Genomic DNA, 17,210 nt, shown 5'->3' with positions numbered 1-17,210 from the left:
CCATGCCCTGCCCTGCCCTGTCAATCATGTATGGTAGGGAGGAGGCCATTGAAAGGGAAGAAAATACAGGCAGCTGTAGGGGGAAGAGCATGATTGCCCTAAGTGGGAAACTGCTGGAGTGACTCTGGAAGCCACCGGGGGATCTCACACCCAGGAGACTGTCATCCCAAACCTATGGGGAATGCAGCAAACTCTCAGGCTAAGCCAGACAGAGTAAGCCTGACTCAGTAGCTCAGCTGGAGGGAGTTCTTAAAACCCAGTACGTGGGAACTATATCCCTGGCAGCACTGTGGACCTTCCACTCCCTGCCCCCTGAAAAGCAGGTACCCTTGAGTGTGTTGGGGTATTTACCTCTGCTTTTGATTCTCCCACTCAGAGAGACTTAAGAAGGCCTACAAGGGGCAGGACCCTCTTCTAAGTATTAAGGGACTGGAACTGGGCGGGGCCACATTCTTCCACCATCTGGTAGAAAAACTTCAGGGGACTCCTTCACAGAAGGCTTATGACCATTTTCTGAGAGAAGTCGTCTGGTGTATGGGAGTGAAACAGATGACAGAAGCCTGTCAGACTTGTCCAGCCACTTATGAGGATGCTGTTTCAGAAGGCCTTGCTGGAGAAACTGAACCGTTTCTAGTAAGAGTTGGACTGCAACAAGGCTTGGCACTAGGCCCCTTTTTGTTCATGTTGGTGCTCGATGCTCTTACAGAAAACATCTAGAGTGGCACCCTGGTGAGTGCTTTTTGCAGAGGATGTAGTGCTCGTGGGGGAAACCGAAGAGGAAGTGGGAAGAAGATTTAAAGAGTTGGGAGGTGTAAACTTGAAAGAAATGGCATGAAAATCAGCAGAACTAAAACAATATATGGTCTGTTGATTCAATGATACACTGCAAGAGATGAGACTGTAAGTCTGGGGGGCCAGCCTCTACCAAAGGTATAGAAGTTCAAGTACCTAGGTTTCATAGAACAGGATAATGGTGAACTTGGTGACTAACTTATAAGCAGAACAGGAGAGGCTTGGACTAAATGGATAGAAGTGAGTGCAGTGATAGGTATTCTCCTATTGCAGATCAAATTGAACAGTAAGATCTACAAGATAGAAATTAGATCTGCAGTGTTATATGCCTCCGAATGCTGGACACTGAGGAAGAGACAGGAACAGATCTCAAATACAGTGAAAATGAAAATGTTAAGACGGATGCTTGGAGTTACTGGGATAGATCGATCATATTCAGAATGAATGAAATAAGGGAAGTGTGTAGGTGCTACCAATTATAGAAAAGCCAAGAGAATCCAGGCTTAGATGCTTTGGGCATATGAAAAGAATATCAGAAGAACATATAGGAAACAGGATGTTAAATTTTAAAAGTGGAGAGTAAGAGAATGGTTGGAAGATCCAAAGCTAGATCAATGGATATCGTACAAAAAGAATTAGCTCTGAGGAACTGTTTGAAAACAGACTGGAATGGAGAAGAGCTCTGACCCCACATAGATGGGACCAAGGCTAGATGAAGATTTTTTTAAGATAATAAGCTCTTTGGGACGTTCCTTCCTATATCTTTGTATATCTAGAGTATGTTAGGCACTCTTGCAATATAGATGATGATCCAACTAACTGGCCTCAGTCAGTGGCTGGATAGGACCAAAGATTTCTCTTTTAGATGGCTTAACTTCTCTGATCAGGGATGAAAGAGATGCAGTGTGTCTGAATATAGCCCATCTTCTATTAATTTTTCCATAGCTAACTTTTTCTCAAGATTTATAGGCTCTCAAAAGGGAATCTGTTACCTCAGTGATGAGATGAGTGGGAAATAAATTCTTCCTGTTCGTGTTTGAGATACCACATTGCGTGTGGCACTCTGTCCTTCTCTAAGGGTGGGTGGGCCACGGATAAAAGTTCATGAGCCTGCTACAGTGTGGTGTGACATCAATTAACGGTCTTTTCAGAATCTTAGGGTAATTAACTTCTAAAGCAATAACAACGAGGAGTCCTTGTGGCACCTTAGAGACTAACAAATTTATTTGGGCATAAGCTTTCGTGGGCTAGAACCCACTTCATCAGATGCATGGAGTGGAAAATACAGGAGCAGGTATAAATACATGAAAAGGGAGTTGCCTTACCAAGTGTGAGGTCAGTCTAATGAGACAATTCAATTAACAGTAGGATAGCAAGGGAGGAAAAAACTTTTGTAGTGGTAATGAGAGGAAGGTAATGGTAGGTAGTCACCTACTACAAGACAGGCCCAACAAAGAAAGTCACAGAACGCCAGAAAGGACGAAAGAAAGAGAGTCCCATATGTTGAAGAGGCTAGTCTTATGACCTATTGACTGTCACTTATGGCACACCGACACCATGATGATGGGCGTGGTTGAGAACCAGAATGGAATGCAATAGAACTTTGCTGGTATAATGGAGTGAATAATTCACAACATAACCTCTTATCCTTCAAGTTCTTGTGCACCGGCAGACTCTGCTACTGGCTTCTGTGGCTACTGGTTCACCCTCATTCAGTTGGGCACTGCATGTGCACAGCTGAATAGGGCTCCGTGAAGGTGCTCTGTGAAGGTGCAGTCTGTGTGCCTGAAGTTGCAGGATTGGGGTCTAATAAATTCTATGGATACATTTAACTTTTCTTTTTCACTTATGGAACATCTGCTATTGTATTGTGACTCTCGCTAGAATTTATTCAACATTGTTAATTTTGGTTTTGCAGTTGTTGTTTTTTAACAGTGGAGAGTGCGGGGCTTGTGAATGGAGCTGGGTGAAATTTTGATGAGACTGCAAAAATCCCATAGTCCGCTTTGAACATCTCAGCCAAAGTCTTTACTATTCTTTCTATCGTTTTGAAAGCTATGTTAAGACATAGAACATTGTAGATGCTGCAGATGTAAAATATAATCCAAAGCATGACTTATATTTGGTTTCCTCCAGCTGCAGTACTTGAGATCTCATCTATCTAATGTACTTACATGACCTCCCCCGTTACTATAGTGTCTGAGCACTGCACAATCTTAGTATATTTACCTTCACAACTCCCCTGTTAGTTTCTCTGTGCCTCTCAGCTAAGGCTGGCAGGGCAGTGCTCTTAGCCCTAAGTGCCTTGATCAGGCAGGAAGTTTTTGTAACAGAGCCAGAAACTGCACCTGAGTTTCCCGAGTTCCAGACTAGCACCCTAACCATTAGACTTCCCCTTCCTCTCACGAAACTCTGAAACTTTGAACCACTTCACTGCTCATTTGAATGAATTAGGCTGGATTTGGCTGGTCGTTTGGGCCAGTGTTGCTTTTCCGCACCTTTTTGCTAGATAGATTATCTGAGCTCTGCAACCCTCCCACCCCCTCAAAAAGAAAAAAAAGAGTCTCTTTTGAGAGGATATAGTCCAATTCTCCTTTTTACTCTGGAGAAACTATAGTGATGTCAGTTGAGTTGCAATTAGAAGAGAAGTTGGCCTGTAATAGCCACGGCTTTCCCTGTAGAACTGGTGGACTATCAACGAGCAGCAGAAAGCTACCGCAGACATTTCTGCAGTGTTATGTTGACTCCAGCCTTGTAAAATAAGACCGAGCAATGATTTATCTTATGCTGCGACTGCAGCAATAAGATCTTCTGAATATGGAGCAATATGTAATAGTTGTCTCTCTTCTCCACCACTTTCATAGCCCTCTTAGCATCTCGGAACACTGTTCAATTAGATAGAACATCATCTTTTTTATCAAATTTGTTATGACTAATTACTTTTAAAAAACTCATTGTATGGAATGTAATTAATGTGTTTCATAGTTTGCTTTAAAAACTGAAAAGGGACCGCTTATTCCAGTGGCTGCCCATGACCTGTGCTCATTGGCAGAAGTCAAAGTGCCAAAATCAATGAGGCCACACCGGTATAACTGAGATGGGAGTTTGTGCTTGTGATGGGAAGTGGATGTTCACCTGTATAACTACAGGTCTCCAGGTTTTCCTTTCAGTAATCAGTTCTGATCCAAGAAAATACAGGCCCAGTTCTAATCTCACTTACACAAGGGTAAATGCAGAATAACTATTGACGTTAGTGGAGTTACTCCAGATTTATGTTGGCATGAATGAGATAAAATTTTTCATCTCTTAATCTGGTGCAAAACTGATCTGTGCATCTGATGGATTGATTTACTGTAAAAACAACAAACCTGGTATCACTCTAAATATTGAGCTGCATGAGGTTTAACTGTCTGGATATTTGATTCTTAGGAAGTTCCCAGTACTTCCCCATTCAACCCTTTATGAGAGGAAGGCTTCCAGCATTCCTTTCACCGTTTTTCATTATTTAATTCCAGAACTAATTTGGCATAATCTTAAAAAGAATGTTTTAAATGTATGTAACCAATTGGGAAGTTGATCTATAATCTCTTCCTCCACCCCAAGTTCCACAAGCAAATATACCAAGAATAGCCATCATGAAATGAGTAAATTAATTTGACGAATGGATAAATGTACTTTCTCTCTGGGATGCCGGTATTTCTAAAGGCACTTTTGAGATCCTAGGTAAGGTTCCAGTTCAACAAAACATTTAAATACATTCTGAAATCTGTCCATGTTCAGACCAACACTTAAGCATGTGCCTAAAGCTAAACATGTGTTCAAATCTCCTTGACTTCAGTGAAACTTAATCATATGCCTAATTTTATGCACCTGTTTAAGTGCTTTGCTCAATAGGGATGGACTGCTGGATAGGGACATAAGTGTACACTATAATTTTGAAGTACGAATATTGAAATATTTTATTAATTTTAGGCCCTCTTCAGTGCTCCAGTAGGCAGAACTCCAGTAGGCTTCAGTGGGTGACTCCTGGGGGTAAAGTGTGTGAGATTGGGTTCTTGATTGTAAATTCCTCTGGTTAGTGGCTATGGCAACTGCCTCCCTGTGTACAGCGCCATGGACCCTGGCTGCTCTCGGTAAATAATAATCAGTGTTGCGTAACTCCCTCGAAGCCTGTTTTCCATGTCAGACATGAACCTTATTCAAAATTCAGTCTTGATAGATAAATACTTTAAATTATTAAGAGCCCAATATTTTCCAGTAAAGAAGGGAAGCTGTAACTAATAGTGTCAATTTCTAGTTTGCTGGGGAGAAATTCTAATTTTATTTTAAACACTTCAGTTTATGTAGACTGAGAACTTGTGGTTTGATCTTTTGCCTCTGCCCTTTGAGGGCTGGATTCGGTAAACCTTCCAAATGAAGAACTTCCATGGAAGTTGGTCGGAGGGGGGTGCGTGGCTGCATGGCTCTTCAGATAAGATGATAGCCCTGTGGTGACTCTAGTGGAGTTCTGCCTGCCAACAGCAAGGCTGAAATTGCTTCGTTCTGTTTTAGGTAATGAGAGGAAGGATTTTCTTGTGGTTAAGGCAGTGGATTGGGACTTGGCAAGTCTGGGTTCAGTTCCTAGCTCTGCCACAGATTTCCTGTATGACCCTGGGCAAGTCATTTTAGGGCAAGATTTTCAGATGTTCAGCATCCACACTCAGAGGCACATTTTCAGAAGAGATTGGTGCCTCTTTTGTAGGCACCAGCATCATGGCTAGATTTTGAAACCTGGGCAATACCCACAGCTGTTGTTGTGCCATTTGCGATCAGCACTCAAAAGTGCTCAGCACTCGATGTGTTGAGCTTTTTTGAAAATCTGGCCCTTCACCTCACTCTCTGTGCAGTTCCTCATCTGTAAAGAGGGGATAATAATACCGCCTTAGCTCACTGGAGTGTGATGAAGATAAATCCATGAATTGTGAGGTGCTCTAATGCTGTGGAGCTGAAGGCTATATAAGCAGATAGCGATGTTGCCAGACGTTGCAGTTTTATCACGAGTCTTGTGATATTTGGTGTCTTTTTGAAAGCCCAGCTCCTTGAGTCATGTGATTATGGGAGAGTCTCAACTTTTTTTTTTTTAAAGTAAGTTTTGAGGCCCTGACTGATCATCTTTGACTGGGGTTGGCAACGCTGTTTCAGAGCTACACACACAGAAAGAGCATGCAACCCTGATTGCCCCAAATATGCTCCTGGCAATTTTTGCATGTTTACAGAGAGTTTTTTCCCCAATGCTTATATACTTCATTTTATGACCTGAGCATGTTAATTTCAGTTTCTTTTTTATTTTGCAGACTATCTGTGTAACTGCAGTGCTCTTGGGAGTGCAAGTGTGAATGAGTGCAATACTTCAACGGGACAGTGCGAGTGTCACAAAGGCTACACTGGTCTGCGGTGTGAAAACTGCGAGGAGGGATATCTCCTGAACCAAACCAGTGGGCTCTGCCTTCCGTGTGGCTGCAGTTCCAAAGGCTCTGTCAACTCCCTTTGTGACAAGTAAGTAACATGACATTTCAATAAGCCTCCCCAGGGATTGTGTGCCATGTTTTGTAATTTGGGTGTATTTTGAGATCCAGGGAGTATTTTGAGGCTCAGGTGTGGGATCTCCTCACATAGTGTGGAGTGTGTGTGTGTGTATGTATAAGCTGGTCTTATAAAAACTAATGAAGCATATGCTGCCCCTCCTTTTAAAGATCAGATTATAAAAATATCCATAGCTGTAGCAAAAAACCTAGCAATTCACAAGGGAGTTAACTTCCGTTTCTGAGCTGAATGTATGCTGCTACAGAATTTCGCCTGTAATTCCCTGTGCATCTCTCATCTCACAAGATTTCCTTCATTTACCAGGGAAGAGTGGGTGGAGGCGTGCACTGGGGTGTTGGGAGAGGTCACTTTCAAAGGTTATTTCTTGCATCAGAGGCTGGGATCTCAAACAGAGCTTTGACTTTCTTTCTCTGAGCATCACAAAAGAAATAGTTGAGTGAGAGACTGTAACGGGGCCTTACTTCTTCCTTTGTTGGATGCACTGCTGCCTCAGTTTCCCTCTTTTCCCAGTCAGATCTCCACAACTGGTGCTTTTGAATTACCCTCTTCTGAGGTCTGGTTTATTTACATAAAATAACCATTTAACTCAGAGCTAGAATCTCCCGGCCTTCTCTAGACTCACCAATTCATTACTCTCCTCATAGGCTCAGCACAGGGGTTATTCATGGAAGTAAGTACTGTAAACTCTCTGAGGCAAGGACCATTGTTTTGTAGTGTGTTTGTACAGCACCTAGCACAGTGTGGTCCTGGTCTGTGCCTGGGGCTCTTAGGCACTACAGCAATGTAAATAAAAAAGAAAAATAATGCAACCTACATTTTCCAGGGTTTTTAGGTGCTCAGCTTGTGAAATCTCAAATGGGCCTGATTCTCGGAGGGTGGATGAAAATCTGGCCCTTTTAAGGCATTTCAGGTTGGACACCCAGAAATTAAGGCATCCTGTATCACTAGTCACTTCTGAAAACTTAGGCCTATGCTGGTAGCTAAGTGTTTAAACTGAGAGTAATAGGACCTGATCCTGTAACTGATTATTTGTTAATGATTGCTGAGTGGTTAAATTCTTCTGGGATTACGTGCAGGCGAGTGACGTTGATAACAGCTGTAGAAAGTACAGAGTGTAGCTCACTGTTCTGTCAGCAGCTTTAGAAACTCGAATTGCTTGCCACTGCAGGTGAAATGAATAAATAACTGGATTAAAAATAAACCTCTCTCTTTTCTGCTGTGTCCAATTTGTGTCTCTCCCTCCTCCCCCCGCCCCACCTCCCCCGACCCAGGGTGCATTTTCCTGGGTCTGTTTGGTGCAATGTGACAGCTCTGCTGAGAAATCCTGGGTCAAATCTCATGCACTTCCCTGATTTCAGCATGACTCCTCACATAAGTAAGGCAATCAGATCTGGCCTTTTGTTTGGAAACACAAGGGGTGAGAATGTACCAGCTCCTCTGCAGTGAGGGAATTAAGGACACACGTGGTTGAGAAAGAAAGGAGATGCAATAATAAAAGCTGGCTGGATAGTGGGCAATTTAGGGATGTAACTGCTTGTCTTTCCCAAAAGTCATGGGTCACCTTCAGGAAGGAATGTGGGGGAAATGTTCGTGTTAGAAGGTGACTCCGCAGTGAGTCATTGGAGGTCTAGCAGCCTTAAGAACAAAGCCCCTTTTGCAGTGCCCATATAATTGCTGTGTTGTAATTGGTTGTTCAGTAGGATTCTAGTCACTTTATCTGGGGTATTTCATGCAGCTTGGGAGCCCCCTAGAACCACATAAAATCCACTGTTTCAACTTGCAAGGGGTAGGACAAGCCTTTTCTTTGGCCTTGGACTCATGTGGTTTTTTAACAACTGAGTGTGGGGTTTGTAAAATTCTCCTTCTGTTAAGGATGCATCAGATACTTGATATTATTTGTTGAAGTTGTTCCTTCCTGTGTTTGTAGCACATAACAGCTAGTCTCACTTCTTGTGAAATATACCTCAGCTCTCACAATCCCTGTGCAGAAAGAGCTCTGCAGCTAAGGGTGTCCTATTGAGTCAAAAGCTGTTTACGAAAAGTTTTGGAGGTAGTTTTGTGGACTGAAGTAATAGCTCCCGTTTGCTTTCATTCCATTCCACAGCCTGCCTACCCTAAATATTTTTACACTTCACTACAGATGCACACTGTCGTCTTTTTCTGCTGCCAGTCTTCACTCTCGCCTGATGCTCCCTGCAGTCCAGCAGTGTGTATTTTACACCAAGCAAAAGAAGCAACTCCCTCCCTCAACTCCAAGAGCGGTTTCAGCTTGGCAGTTTCATTACTTTATATTAGATTTTAAGGTGAATCAAGTCTCATGCTTCAGGGTGGGAGCTGATTGCGACGGGTCATGAAGGAATCCCCCCCATGAGTAGCATTGCATGGCTGTCTAGATGATTTGAAGGATTTTTTTTCTTACTGTAAAGGATTGTGCTGTTACACCTAGGAGACTTGGCTTGATGGTCCAATGATCTGATCTAGTAGAGCAAATCCGATGCCTAAAAGGGGAACTCTGTCACAGTGGGTATTATCCATCTGGAGTCTGTGCTGGCTTCCACGCTAATAGACACTAACAGAGGCTTCCTGGCAGTGGAAACTCAACCAGGGACATGGTAAGCAGCTGCAACCTCCCCTTCATTGGCAGCCCACAGGAGGCAAATGGTGCTGGCTGGGGAGGGTGTGTGGCTAGGACTGCAAGGAGGTGCTTTGAGTCAGTGCACGCTGCTGTTGCTTCCACTGGCAGATTTCCTGTGGAAGAATTCCAGGCCCATCACTGACTAGTATGGAGCAGCTACACACTGAACTCTGAATATAATCTCATGCCCTAATTTCACAAGAATAGGATCAGCCTTTCTTTGCAATGTAAACCCTGTGCAGTTTTAAGGCTTAATTCAGTCCCTCGGTGCCTGGGACTCCATTGGCTTCGGAGGGAGTTCTGCTTGCTAAGCTGTTGCGGTTTCAACTCTTTCATCAGATGGTTTTCCCCCTCCATTTTATTTACACCAGCTAAGAGTCAAGGGAAAAACCGACCCTGTTTTCTCTTATTTGAATTACTTCAGTCAAATAATCATGCAGGGTAAAGTTCATGCAGCAGAAAGGTCAGAACTGCTGATAGGGCCCAGACTGGAACCTTGAATCTCAGCCCTGTATTTGAGTAGCTGGGTTGAGGAAGGTGCCTTGGAGTCAGAGGCTGGGGAGGTACCATGAAGGAAATGGGAAGTATCTGCAAGGGAGTGAGTCAACGGAGAGGAGGGTGTGTTCCAGAGCTTCCTGTGGGATCAGCAGGAAGGGCAGCCTCTCCTGGAATTAATGTAACAGGGAAGGTTTGATTTAATTTTACCTCATTGATCATTCTTGCAGCCAGGGCTTGCAGGCAGAAGTAACATAAGAATGGCAATACTGAGTCAGACCAAAGGTCCATCTAGCTCAGTCCTGTCTTCCAACAGTGGCCAATGCCAGGTGCCCCAGGGGGGATGAACAGAACAAGTAATCATCAAGTGATCCATCCCCTGTCGCTCATTCCCTGCTTCTGGCGAACAGAGGCTAGGAACACCATCCCTGCCCATCCTGGCTAATAGCCATTGATGGACCTATCCTCCATGAATTTATCTAGCTCTTTTTTGAATCCTGTTATAGTCTTGGCCTAGCAAAGAGTTCCACAGGTTGATTGTGCATTGTGTGAAGAAATACTTCCTTTGTTTGTTTTAAATCTGCTGCCTATTAATTTCATTTGGTGACCCCTAGTTCTTGTGTTATGAGAACGAGTAAATAATGCTTCATTTACTTTTGCCACACCAGTCATGCTTTTATAGACCTTTTTCATATCCCCCGAGTCGTCTCTTTTCCAAGCTGATTTATTGGTAAAGTGCTGATCTCTCACCAAAACAAGTGCAGGTAACATGCAAGATCTTCCCAACCATAAGAATATCTAGTGCTGTATAGTACCTTCCTTCCTGGGATTTCAAAATTAGAGCATGTCAAAAACATTTTTCCAATGGAATGTCTTTTCATTGGAAAACTGTTTTGTCGAAATGGAAATTCTTTCTGGGGGGAACAGGTTGATTTTGACAAGATTTCATTTTGAAAATAAAAATTGAGGGAAAGTGTTTCAATAAGGTTCCAACTTTTGCATTTTGAAATCTATTTCAAATCTTACAAAGTATAATATAAAATCAAGTCAAAATAGAAATGCGAAAAATGTTGACCCATAACAATTTTTTTCCAAAAGCTTTGGTTTACAGGAAATTTCCATAATTTGGGGGGAGTGGAAGGTTGTTTCTGATTTGAAATGAAAACAAATGTTGAAATGTCAGACTCTCCTGTGGAATGGTAATTCAAAGGTGTGACCACCCCTACTCAAAATACTTCAGAAAGGTCAGATGAGTATTATCCTCTTGGGGGAAGCTGAGGACAAGAGCAGTCAAGGGCAGGTTCTGATATCCTGAAACTCAGGTTGAATAGGACCTTATCTCACAAATACAGCATATAATCAGTGGGCAAGGCAACTAGTGGAGAAAGATGTTTCCCAGCCTGGTTGTGGATATCAGGATCTTTTCCCAAAGATCAGGTTATGAATCACCCTGGTGAGCAGTCCCACTGGAGTGAATGGGCATACTCAGGTGAATGTGAGTGGGGGGTTCACTTCACACTCTGGCCTTGAGTCACGCGTTTAGCTTCACACATCAGTCAGTTGGCATAGGAGCTCATCTTTCCCCACTCCCAGCCCTCCAGTTTTAACCACTATACCTTATAAAATAGAATCGTCCAGGAAGCGTCATTGGGAATTTAGGGAAAGATTCCCAAAGGCACTAAGGGGAGTTATGTGGGATATTAACATCTACCTGCCCATTGTAATTTGGAAAATCTTCCCCTTAACTCCACCTGGACAGAATTTGGGATGCTGTGGAATTCCACAGCTTTTTGAAGAGGGAACAAAAAGCAAAAGTAGCCGAAAATGAGGTGGGTTTGGGGGGGGGGAAGTGAGATAATGCTATGAATAAAAAGCTGCTCTCTGTTTCTAATTCCACACCCAGTGCATTTTGCCACAGACAGAAATGACCTCCAGGTATTAAAAAAAAAAAAAAAAAAGTAGGTCAGTTGTCTGTTGCAGAACTAGGAACATCAATATTGCCACAAGATGGGCAGACTCATGCACAGCGATGAGAGTGTGTGAAAAAATTAAATGGGAAATGAAAAACAAAGGGCCAAATACTCTAGTGCATTCACAGGAGTTAAAATGGGTTAATACGGCCTGTACGTTGCAAACATATTGCACTAGATCCTTATGGATAGTTGACTGTGGGACAGGAGAGGAAATGTATTTGGGACTTTCATGTTGGATTGTTGAGCTGGTACTTTGTGTAATTTTGTTATTTATTATCTGTACTGTGGTAGCACCTAGAGCTTTCACTCAGGATTGTGCCCCCATTGTGCTGTACATTACGGGAGTGGGTGGGTGAGGTTCTGTGGCCTGCAATATGCAGGAGGTCAGACTAGATGATCATGATGGTCCCCTCTGGCCTTAAAGTCTGAGTCTATGCGTATACACGCTACACAAGTCCAGTGTAAAGATGATCCCTGCCCAAAAGATTCTGGTGTAAACTCTAGAGTCAAAATGTCCTCAGGTGTGGGGACCTATTCCCCCCCGCCTTGTCAAAGTTGATAGGAGCTGCCTGTGGGTATCTAAGAACAAGATTTGGCCCCATATGATCTCATGGCTAAAGCACAGGGACTTGAGAGATCTGGGTTCAATTCCCAGCTCAGCCACAGACTCCCTGTGTGACTTTGGGCAAGGTACTTATTCTCCGTGCCTCTGTTCCCCATCTGTAAAATGGGGCTGACAATCCATCCTCTCCCAATAGTTTTTGGGACAGGGGCTGTCCCTTATTATGTGTATTTACAACAGCTAGCCCAGTGGGCCCACAGACTAATCTGTGACCGGGGGAGTACTACCATAATACCCATAATGAGGCCCATAGTTGTTTTTGGTTTGTTTGCTAATATAATGAAAATACCTTAAGCTGTTTTTTAAAAACAAGTTCACACCAGTTGCGTAAGCTAATGCCCACGTACCCCTTTTAAAAAGTGCGTATTCACGGGAAGACTGTCTCAGTAAACCTGAAACGTAATTTTGGACTGTGACCAGTCTTAGACAGTCCTTGATTTGAGAAGCATAATTCCTAGAGGCTGAGCTCTAAGGAGAAACAACACATCTCCTATATATCAGCTTGCGTGCACTTTTGTAAAGGTTGCTTTTTAAAGGACAACTGTATTTTTTTTTTTTAAAGCACACTTTACCCGACAGCGTGTCACCCACCCCACCCCAATGTGGTAATTATTAACTAGACCTCCAGTACAGACCTTAGAATAAAGAAACCAAAACAAAACCCCTTTCCCCAGGCGTAGGATTGATTTTAGGAGTGAACATTGACCTGACAGTGCTGTCACTCTGAATGGTCTCTGTTGCTGCTAGTCAAAGGCCCTTTTTCGACTTGTTTATCTGTAGAGATCAGCACGGTCTCCTCTGGGATGGTGCGTTTCAGTACATGGCCCACTGGCCAGTTCAGAGTGGTTTTGAAACTGGTTTTAATTTTGCTCTGTTAAAATGTCATCTTGCCTCATTGTTTTGCTTTCTGTTTAGCTATTATAGCAAACTGTTTTCTAAAAATATAATCAGGTGACTCGAATGTATTATTGGACTAGAGCGTCAAGGATAAAATGTCTGTGTTTATGATTACTGTTTGTGTTCCAGTGGAACTTGGAACACCAGCTGAATTCGGGGCCCCCTTGTGCTAGGCACTCTATGAACCTATAGTAAGAGACAGTCCCTGCCATGAAGAGCTCATAGTTCAAGTAGAAAAAAGGGTAGGAGGAGGATACAGAAGTAAAGTGACTTACCCAAGGTCACCCACAGAGCTGGGACTAGAACCCAGGCCTCTTGATTTGGAGGTTAGGATCTAAGCCACTAGCCCACCTGTGTAAACTGTCTCCATACTAATGTGTGTGACTTTAGAGTGGACTTTGAAACAGCACCAATCAGGCAGAGGTGGAGCCTTACATCCACCCTGCTAGCTTTGGCTGTGGAGCTGTCTGCCCAAGGAATTAAGAGCTGTGTCATGCTGGCGTGAGCTCAAAACAAAATCCCCTTCTCCATGGATGCTACAGCTTCCTCCTCTAGCATCCCAGACAAGCTGCGTCTCTTGCTGCATGCTCAGGTGGAGCAAATCAGAAGAGCTTTGCCATGAGTCTTTAAAGGTTCTGTCTGGCACACTCAGGTGGGTCTCGGGCACTGTTTCTTGGCCAAGGGGTTAAATTACCCTGAAGAAAGTTAACTGAGTCTGGATTGGTTGAATCAATGACTTAAAACTGAATAGATTTCATAGGCTCCTGTATTTTTTATTATGTGAAAGCAATTGAGATTCCTCCACAGAGCCTCTGCTTGACCTCTAACCTCCCACTTTCTGAAGCTGGGAAGGAACCAAGAGAGAAGGCGGGGAAGGCTGTTTTCAGCCCTCGTAATAGCAGCATGGGTCAGTGCAGAGCAGCGGAAGCTTCAGGGTCTCCATGGAGCAATTCAATGTGGTGAGGTTAAGCTGGCTGGGATATTCGGTCCCTCCCTCGTGCCTGTGCCAGGGACCTGCTCCTTGCTGAGCTTTTTGCTGTCCGCATCCTGCACAGCTGATACAGTGTGAGGAAAATCCTCCACTCTCCGCATACCTAGGATTTAGCAAGCCACAGTTCCGGGCTTCCTTCGAGGTTACCCTTTCACTGTATGGGAATCTTGGGGAAGTACTGGATTCTCCTGGTTAAAAATGGTGCTGCCCTCACTAGGGCATGAGAAAGGACGGTCAACTCAGGGCTTGTCTATACAGGAAACTTATCCAGTTATATCACTGTGGTTGTGCCAGTGTAACTCCCCATGTGGACACTCTTACTCCAGAATAAGAGAGCCTTTTTTTCTGTTTATCCTAACCACTTCCAAAGCAAAATAAAGTAAACCAGTAAAAGACACACTTACACCAAAGTAAGATTGCCCACACAGGGAGTTATACTGGTGCAGCTACAGCAATTTAAATTCACACCATATCTTATCCTGGTATAACTTTCCCATGTAGACAAGCCATTAGAGACTGGAAGAGATGTATATGGCTATGACTTAGCTTGGAAAAATAGCTGTATTTTGAAAGCATGTTAAGCTAACCCATGTTAGACTGTGTCTAACTGTGTCACGATCCAGTGAAGATGAGGCAGTGGTAGTTTTAATCTTTATTAAACCTTTACCTCAACCAGTTAATACAAATCTTGTCTTCACTAGGTTAATAGCACTGGTTAGTTCGCAAGGATTGACTTGACCTGAGGTAAAATGCACCTTGTTTTCCTAGTGAAAACAAGGCCTAAAGATTAAAGCAGGGACTGAGAGTCAAGTGCGCTGGGCTCTGGTCCGGGCTCTGCCACTGATTTGGCAAGCAACACTGGAAAATTCACTTAACTTCTCCGTGCCTCAGTTTCCCCATCTGTAAACTGGGATAGCAATCTTGATCTCCCTCACTGGGGTGTTGAGGCTTAATTAGTTCAGGCTGAGCTTCTTGGCTGAAATGCACTGTAGCACTGCACAACATTCTGTTATCTCCCTGCTTCGTTATGCAGTTGTGTAGCTAATAGGGCAGCCTATTGGTATTCAAAGCTGAATTTGTAGAGGGTTTTCAGCAAATACCCAGGGTTCGTGCATGTAGCTGTAGGTGTGGGGTATGTCACATTAGAGGGATATCTTGTCATTCTGTTCCGCTTAAAAAGAAATTGTTATGCATGCTTGTAAATGTCAAAGTGTAGATGTTCTGCTTCCGGAGGGGGATCTCACGCCTTGTATGCCCAGTAAAGGGCATGGAAATGGAGCCTCCCTAGGAACATTTATATGTCACTGTGTCCCCTGGAGCAGAGGATGCACTGAGTCTGAAAGGGGAATTCCACTTGATGGACAGTCTTGGCACCGTGTGTGCCCTCTGTGTAGGGGTCTCCCTTTGAGACGCTGACCCTGCCAGCCTTGTTCCCATGGATTGAAACAGCATTACTGCTGTTACTGGCAGATCCAGCCAGCCATATGTTTGGTATGATCTGTACATAAAGCCTGGCATTTCTCAAAAAGCCTAGCGGAATTGGGCATTGAGAGCTGGGGGCCTGATTCACCAAGGTATTGAAGTTTCTACAGATGCAGCGAGGGGCCTAGTGGGCCTAGTTTTACAAAAGCACCTAAGTAGGTTGGACACCCCACTCCCACTGAAAGTGACATAATCACTTTTGAAAATCCCACTACATACCTCTCGGCATCGTTAGGTGCCTAAATCCCTTTAACTCTGGCCCTGAGCACTTCACTCCCATGTGCCCTTTAGAAAAACCCAGCCCAAACCTGTATTTTTTTTCCTTCTAAAATAACTGTTCCCGTGTTTATTGACTAGCAGAGCAGAAGTGATGGTTCATCTCCCAGCTAATGCCTTGTCAGCACCTCTGGGAATGAACGAGTTTTTATTTCTAATGGAAATTGTTCCATGTGGGCAACATAAAAGCAGTGGAAAGTGGCTAAGAGTATGTTTTGTTGTGTGCTTAAATTAGCTAAGTATCTGTTATGATTTCTCTTCTTTTACAGCTTATTAAACCCCCCATAGTCAGTAAATGGTGAACCTGGATATTACTTTTGTTTGCTGACAGGAGTAATTCACAAACTTCTCTCCCTCAAAGCAATTTATTACTGACGGCTCCTCCAGCGGAAAATTGCCAGTTGCTACCCTCTCTCTTACAGCAGCTGTGGCCTCCAAGAAATGCTGTTATTTCCCTCCAGCAGGCTTCCCCATTCCTATGTTTCTGCCCTAGAGCTGCACCTCACCTGCTGGATGAATCAGTGCTCTTAAAAATATTGAATCAAGACTTCTAAAATCCTTGATACAAAGTATTCCTTATAGTGTAGGGAGCAGGAGCGTGGTGAGCTGGGGCCTAGGTCACTGGCATGGGATAGTGAAGATGTGCCTTCTATTCTTAGTTCTGCTGTGTGACGTTGGGCAAATCATTTTACCTTTCTCTGCCTCCGTTTCTCTTCCTGTTCTTTGTAAGCTCTTTGGTGTAGTGACTATCTCTTACTCCATGTTCCTACAATGCCTGGTATGGGTCCCTGGTCTTGACTGGGACCTCTAGGTGCTATTGTAATAAAACAACAACAATGGAGTGAAATATTAGGGGCTAAGTTCTGATCGGTTGCACCTGTGTAACTCCCCAGACTTCAGTGGAGTTGCTTTGGATTTGCACTGCTGGAATGAAGATCAAAATCTGACTCTCAAATCTTTGCAAAAATGCTTTTTTCGTAATAGGAGAATAAAGGCTGTAAATGTGCAGATTCCTGGCCCCAGAAGGAGAGATCACTTTTACAATCTTGGGGGCCCTTCCCTTTGGTTGCAAAAACACTTCATTAGGCGGAACATCTGCATAATTGGGTTTTTGCCATAAGGGTGTTTTTTAAAAATAACAATGACAATACCAGACAACCCTGCCAAAAGGCGCAACCTTGTTTTTCTGATTACTGAATATCCAGAAAAGATTACTAAAAAGGCTCACATACGTACATTCTCTCTCTATTTTTGTGAGCCAGTCACTTCTGCTTTAACTCTGCCTGATATTGGTAACTTAAGAGGCAGGATAGTCCAGTGGTCAGGGCCCTATCCTGGGCCATGGGCAATGAGGTTTCAATTCTTGATCCACAACAGTGGCTGATTGACAATGGGGCGAATCATAGAATCATAGAATCATAGAATATCAGGGTTGGAAGGGACCCCAGAAGGTCATCTAGTCCA

The 17,210-nt window shown here is 43.6% G+C and overlaps 1 protein-coding gene across 1 annotated transcript in view; it reads left to right on the top strand.

The window, feature by feature from the left end:
• Positions 1-17,210, top strand: part of MEGF9 (multiple EGF like domains 9) — a 79,921-nt gene that overhangs the window by 36,284 nt on the left and 26,427 nt on the right. Inside the window, exon 2 of the mRNA XM_074973387.1 lies at positions 6,126-6,327. Within this exon, the coding sequence (XP_074829488.1) occupies positions 6,126-6,327 (202 nt within the window). The remainder of the gene's footprint in view (positions 1-6,125; positions 6,328-17,210) is intronic.

This window comes from Natator depressus, chromosome 16 (genome assembly GCF_965152275.1).
Source record: "Natator depressus isolate rNatDep1 chromosome 16, rNatDep2.hap1, whole genome shotgun sequence".
Taxonomy (NCBI): Eukaryota; Metazoa; Chordata; order Testudines; family Cheloniidae; genus Natator; species Natator depressus.
The sequence above is the reverse complement of the archived record's forward strand: the minus strand, read 5'-3'. Positions and strand labels throughout refer to the sequence as shown.